Genomic DNA, 6630 nt, shown 5'->3' with positions numbered 1-6630 from the left:
TGTCACAGAGACCTCAGGCGATGGGAGGTTGGGGAGGCTGGGGACTGTGTGAGCCCGGGTGGGCCTCACTGCTCCTCCCCTTCACCCAGGTGGCTCTTCCCGTCTCCGTTGACTAGTTGGCCCAGCTTCCTGATGACTTTGCGGGTAGATGCTAACCTTTAAAAAAATTATTGAATTTATTAGGGTGACATTGGTTAATAAAATTATGTAGGCTATAGGTGTATAATTCTATAACACATCGGTATATTGGATTGCGTGTTCACCACCCCTAGTCATGTCTCCTCTGTCACCACTGATCCCCCTTTATCTCGTCTACCTTCCCCCTTCCCCCTTTCCCTCTGGTCATCACCATACTGTTGTCTGTGCCTGTGAATTTTTTTATTCCTGAGTTTAATCTCTTCACCCTTTTCACCCAGCCCCCCAAACCCCCTCTGCTCTGACAGCTCTGTACCTATGAGTCTGTTTCTACATTATTTGTTAGTTTATTTTGTTCATTTGTTTCCACATATAAGTGAAATCACATGTTCCTGTCGTCTCAGAGAAGACTGGCTTATTTCACTTACACAACACTGTTCAGGTCCATCGTGTGGCTGCAAAGGCAAGGTTTCCTTCTGTTTTCATGGCCGAGCAGTATTCCATGGTGTACGTGGACCACAGCCTTTCTGTGGCCTTTGTGATGCAATGCCCCTTCTGAGCGAGCCAGTGATTCCCCCTGGTCCAGAGGGTGGTACAGTCTCACATTGGCATTCCAGCCGAAGAAGTGCCCCCTCATGTCGCTGAGAATGAGAATGGCCTCCCAGTCCCCCTGGCACTGCTTTCATCATCGGCAGGTTAAGCACCTGGGATGGGACAGTTCGTTCTCGTTCTCTCTCTCTCTCTCTTTCTCTCTCTCTCTCATCTAATGTGCTGTAGACACTTAGAATCAACCAAAAACCAGACCCTGCCCAATGGGCTCAGCAGCCTTTGTCTTTGGGTCTAAAGCAGCATGCATACCTTATAGCACATGGACCACAGTTGATGTCCATTGTGTGTTTTTTTTAACTATACACCCGCCCTGACAGAGGTGAGTAGATGGGAATCTTGAGCACAGAGTAAAAGAAATGGAGAAAGCTCAGCAAAACCTGGGTCCCCCGCCCAGGATGGAGGGGCTCTGTGATCGGGGGCGAGAGGGCAGGGCGGGGGGTGGAGGGTGTGCATGGGGGAACCGTTCCCATCGTAGTGAGGAGAGCAGAAACTCCAAAAGCAGGCAGTGCCTTCATGGATGCTCCACTGGGGTTTGGGCCGTGGTGGATTCTTCATATATTACAGTGACTTTAATTAAATACATTGTGATCCCAACTGAGGGTATTCTAATTAGCTGGGTCAGGAACAAATTATTCTCCCTCCTTCTCCAAATGAAAACATCTACTCGCTTCTGCAGGCAGAGCATGTCCTTGGCTGACTAGCTTGCCCAGTGGAGTCCTCCTGGGCCTCTCCAGCCCCACCCCCTCCTGCTGCTTCTTATTAAACTGCTTCCAAAGGTGGGATTCTGGGGATGGGGCCAGGGCTGCCCGGGAGGGGGAGGGCATCTGGCCAACAGGGTCAGGCGGTGACCCCCTCACGGCCTGGGAAATGACCAGATGGTGTGGAGAAGGTCACAGAGGTCAGGCCCCGGCTGCGAGCTTTGGGTCCCAGTTTGCACCAGGCTGGACAGCCTTTGAAATACTGAGTGAGAACTTACAGAATGTGGTGAGAACAGGATCTGTCACATGCAGGTCAGCATCAGGAGACTCGGGTGGTGAGTGCAAGTTTGGGTTGGGATGTCACCTTGAAAAGCAGGTGTTTCCTGGCAACTGAGCAACAGTTTGTTCTGTGTGTGTGTGTGTGTGTGTGTGTGTGTGTGTCTTGGAGAATGAACTTGAAGCGCAAACACAAGCTTGGAATTTTGAATGAGGCTTTTGTGCAAGTGAGAGAGGACCCTACAGGCTCCCCAGACCAGGATCCGTGGGAGAGGCCCTGGCCGTCTACCCTCCCTCCTTCTGTTCCTCCCCATTGTGGGGGGTGCCCGTTTCCCTTCCCAAGGTGCTCTCGGTGGCAGAACAGAACCCGGGGCCGCACAGAGAGCGCCGATTGCCACCAGGAGCTGGAGTGTAGACTGGCTCTGGAACATCTTCCTCCTACCAGTCGTTAAAGCAGAGGCCACCGTACGACGTTGATTTCATTAGGATTTACAAGTGCTGTCCCCCGGGAGCCCGGGAGCATCCGGACAAAAGACATTTGAAATCTTGACTTCCACCCAGTTCTCTTTGGCCCTGCTATCCTTTCTTCTGGCTCTGAGGTCAGAAACCCCAGCCATTTCTAAAGGAACCCTCACGTCCGTATTAAACGTGATGTTTACAGATCAGTGCCTTACTGGGAGGAAGTCTTGTTTCGTGGGAAGGTGATGGGACCTGGGGGTCAGGCTTTACAGATTCCTGCTCTGTTTTCAGACTTCATGGTGTTACCACAGTCCCTCGATGCGATGGAACTTGGTGCTTTGGATTCCGTGGTTATTTCTCCAGTTGTCTTGCATTCAGGCAGTTTTTGTTGCGGCTTTAATAAGTGTACTTCTTGGTGACCAGGACCGCAGTCCCTGGCGCTGCACCTCAGCCCCACGCCCATCTCGTTCCTGTGTCGTCCACTGGGCCCTCTCCTGGGAGACAGGGCGGTAGCCTTGGGAACACGATGCTTCGGCGCGGCTCATCCCCCTGAAGTTCTCGGCGAGGAGCCTTGTCCCAGAGGAGGCAAATGGAAGATAAACCGTGAAAAGATAAAACAGCTCAAATTTAATGTTTTTTATTTCTTTTTACTTTTATTGATTTCAGAGAGGAAGAGGGAGAGAGAGAGAAACATCAATGATGAGAGAGAATCATGGATCGGCTGCCCCCTGCACACCCCACACTAGGGATGGAGCCTGCTACCCGGGCATGTGCCTTGACCAAGAATCGAATTGTGACCTCCTGGTTCACAGGTCGACACTCAACCCCTGAGCCACACCAGCCTGGCAAAACAGCTCAAATCTATTTCAAGAAAAGTAGCTTTTTATTTTAAGTTGTTGCAATTTCTTGAGTTAACATTGAGCTCGCTCCTTCTTTAAACTCCTTCTGGTTGGGCCATGGCACTTGAGTAGCTGTTACTGTGGAGACATTAGCAGGTTCCAGGGCTCTGCACTCAGCGTGTTCACTCACCCACTCCGTGGGGAAGAGGTATTGGTACCCGGAGAGCCCTCCACGTTCCTCCCTGCGGACTAGCTGAGCCAGGTCACGTGATTGAGGGCCTTGGCCTCCCCCCGCCCCCCCCTCCAGTGAGTTTTCTGTAATACGTACTCGGTGTTTTCATGTTGCCTCTTCCTATAAGGTGCAAACGTGCTCCTGGAACTTGCACACTCTTTTGCTGAATGTTTGACGTGCGCCTGTGAGCAGATGAGCCTCAGAGCCACTCCATTCGATAGGAAGTGCTGCTGGGGCCTGGGTGCTGTCAGCATCTGGCCCCGTGCCGGGCATTTCAGCTGCTCCGCGTTCTCGGGGCCTCATTATCACCTGGACCAGCCACAGTTGTCAGGGTGTGGGCATCGAACGGGACGGGCGGGGGGCAGACGGGGGAGCAGCAAGTTGACTTCCGAGGCACCTGCTGTGTGCTCTGTGCAGCGCCTGGGACCAGCTCCCGAGACGGGGCGTGGGGCTGTGGGAGGGAGAGAGGGACAGGTGGTGACATGAACACAGACGCTTCTGTTATCTGAACTTCCTCCCCCACTGGGATGCAAGAGTCGGGGTCTGGTCCTCTCCTTTCCACAGACAAGCTGGCTAGCCTGGGTCAGGCACTTAGGCTTTTCGGAATTGCTTCCCGTGCTCTCGGTGGACCAGCAGAGGACTCCCGTCTCCCCTCCCGCGGGTCATGGGGAATGAAGGGATGGCCTTTCTGTGTACCCAGAGCCAGCGTGTCCATTCCCTCCCTGTTCCCAGAAAGGGTCTGTAGCTTTTTTCATTCTCAAAGAGGCCTGAAAATGTGGTCAATGTTGTCCTTGGAAAATCTTTGTCTCCTCTGAGGCACGGACGTCGTCAGGGCATCAGCGACTTCAACCCTGTGTGAGCCCGCCTCCCGCCAGCGCGTGGGCTCCCAGGTCCTGGGATCAGTGCTGTGCCCGCACAGACCCCACACAGAGTGCAGTTTTGACCGTCTGTGCACAAAGCCAGGTGACCTTGAGATGTTGGCAGGGAACTCACCGGAGAAATTTATTTTTCTGTCTTTTTTAATCCAGGAGAAAACCTAATTTTGAGTTCTCCCAATAGACTGTAGTTATTAATACAAACGCTTGAGCCTTCTTTCTTGGCCTGTGTTACTGAACTAGGTGGGCATCTGTACAGGCCCGATGACCTTACGGACTGTCACTTAGACTAGCTTTTCCTACAAAGGGCCAGGTAGCTCGATTTTAGGCTTTGCAGGACCTCCAGTCTCTGTTGCAACTGTTCAGCTGTGGTGTTTTGAAAGCAGCCCTGGACGATTCGTGTTACATCGGTGGCTGTGTTCCCTTAAAACTTTATTTACAAAAGTAGTCAGCAGGTGGGATTGGGCTGCGGGCTGCAGTTGGCTGACCCCTGACCTCCATAATGCAGGCCTCTTTGGAGAATGGAAGGGGAACCTTTCATTACTGGGCCAGGAACATCGATAGGATGAGAAAGGTCCAATCCATCTGCATTTTCAGCCCCGTGAAAAGCCACAGGAGAGGACGCTGGGGGACACAGGAATGCGAGTCAGCTTGCTGCTTGTCCTCGGGGAACTGCTGGAGAAGGCACAGTGGAGCGGGGAGAGACGGGCACAGAACAAACCCTCTAAGGAATCATATCGGGCTGAAGCCAGGACGACGGTGGGCACACGGTGACGGGCTCAGGGTGGCGCTGGGCTCTGAGTGGCTAACCCCAGGCTTGTCCGTGTTCTTTGCCCCGGCAGCACCTGCAGCAGCACGAGAGCGGCGTGGAGGGCGAAAGCTGCTACTACCACTGTGTCCTGTGCAGCTACTCCACCAAGGCCAAGCTGAACCTCATCCAGCACGTGCGCTCCATGAAGCACCAGCGCAGCGAGAGCCTGCGCAAGCTGCAGCGGCTGCAGAAGGGCCTCCCTGAGGAGGACGAGGACCTGGGGCAGATCTTCACCATCCGCCGGTGCCCCTCCACCGACCCAGGTGAGTGGGCTGCAGGCCCGACCTGTGTGTGGCCTCCGTCGGTGGGTGCAGCCGTCCCTCGCATCCACGACTGACCGCACGGGCGGCCTTGTATTCTGGAAGGAACATGCATGGACTGTTGCATTTTTTAAAAAGGGTCTTAGGGCCACTTTGATTCTGCTATCACAAGCCACTGCCCAGGGAGCCGGTCAGCAGTCATCCTGTCCCCAGCCCCTAACGGTCTAGTACACTGTGGATGCAGCGTGTTGCTTCACGTTGTGCATAACCAAGTGCCAAGTTCTGTCGTGTTCGATCTTAAGGACAGTCTGTTGGTGGCCACACGTCAGGTCTGTGAGGAGTAGCTTCAGGTAGGGCCAAAGCAAAGACTGGTTGCAAACATCGTTATTATATTTGAAAGCGACCCCAGTGCCCCGTGACTCAGTGCCGCCTGTTACTTCACCCCCAAGACCTCCACCCCCGGTCCTGTCAGCTCGCCTGCAGTCACCTTCCCCGCACCCCGGCCTCCCCTTTGTGACTCACGCCCCCTGCGGCCTCGCTCGCTGGAATCACCCCTCTGCTGTTCGCAGGCTTCCCATCCCTTTCTCTCCACGTGGAAGCCCGGACAGCGTGGCAACAGTAAAACAAAGCCCTCCCTTAGCCCCCGTCCCTCCCTGCCCCCAGGAGCTGCAGGACTCTTGAGGGACTGTCCTCGCGGCTCCTCTCCAGCTGCGCCTCATGCCGCCTCGGCCTGTGTCCTCCTGTCATCACACCGCCCTGGAGAGGGCCCTGGGCCTTGGGCTTACCCACCCAGCGGCTCCCTGCTGGCCCGACCCTCCCCTTTCTGTGCTCTTGGAAGTTGTTGCCCGGCCCCTTCTCGAAGCGAAGCTCCCTCCGTTCTCTGGGCGCTCAGGTGTGTTCCTTCCTCGTCCTCTGGCTCCCCGTGGCCGTCCTCCAGCTGCCCCACGTGCCGGCGTCCCCGGGGTTAGGCCCCGGCCCTTGGCTCCGGCCTCAGGAAGCTTTAAGCAGCTCCTGGGTTCCCACTGGTGCCACCTCACAGGCTGAGCTCACGACGCCCTGTCCACACTTTCCTCCCAATGGCTCGCTGCTGAACGACCTGGTCCAGGTGGGGACTCGGGGCTGCCCTTCCCCTCCACCACCTGCGGCTCCCTCTCCGCCTGGAGCCATCGGGGCTGAGTGGGGTTTCCAATCTTAACGTTATCAAATTGCACATTTGTAGAGCTTTTAAAGGCAGAAATTACGTAGCCCTTATGAAAAATGGCGTGACCCTCCCTCATCCCGTTCCCCTGAGCAGTGGCTTTCAAGTTTTAGTTGGATTTTTGTTACTTATTTCCGTGTTGATGGACATGCTTCTATTACTATTTTTGATTCCCCCCCCCCGCCAAGTTTAAGGCATCTCTTGGCTTTCTACTCTGGAAGATGGCGATTTCACTAGC

General features: G+C 54.7%; 1 protein-coding gene across 1 annotated transcript in view; it reads left to right on the top strand.

Moving 5' to 3' along the window:
- The window catches only part of ZFHX3 (zinc finger homeobox 3), a 158500-nt gene that overhangs the window by 57795 nt on the left and 94075 nt on the right, over positions 1 to 6630 (top strand). The window contains 1 exon segment of the mRNA XM_006755838.2: positions 4966 to 5197. Coding sequence (XP_006755901.1) covers positions 4966 to 5197 — 232 coding nt within the window.

Source organism: Myotis davidii, unplaced genomic scaffold (assembly GCF_000327345.1).
Source record: "Myotis davidii unplaced genomic scaffold, ASM32734v1 scaffold453, whole genome shotgun sequence".
NCBI classification, from domain to species: domain Eukaryota; kingdom Metazoa; phylum Chordata; class Mammalia; order Chiroptera; family Vespertilionidae; genus Myotis; species Myotis davidii.
This window is presented reverse-complemented; position numbering and strand designations above follow the sequence as displayed.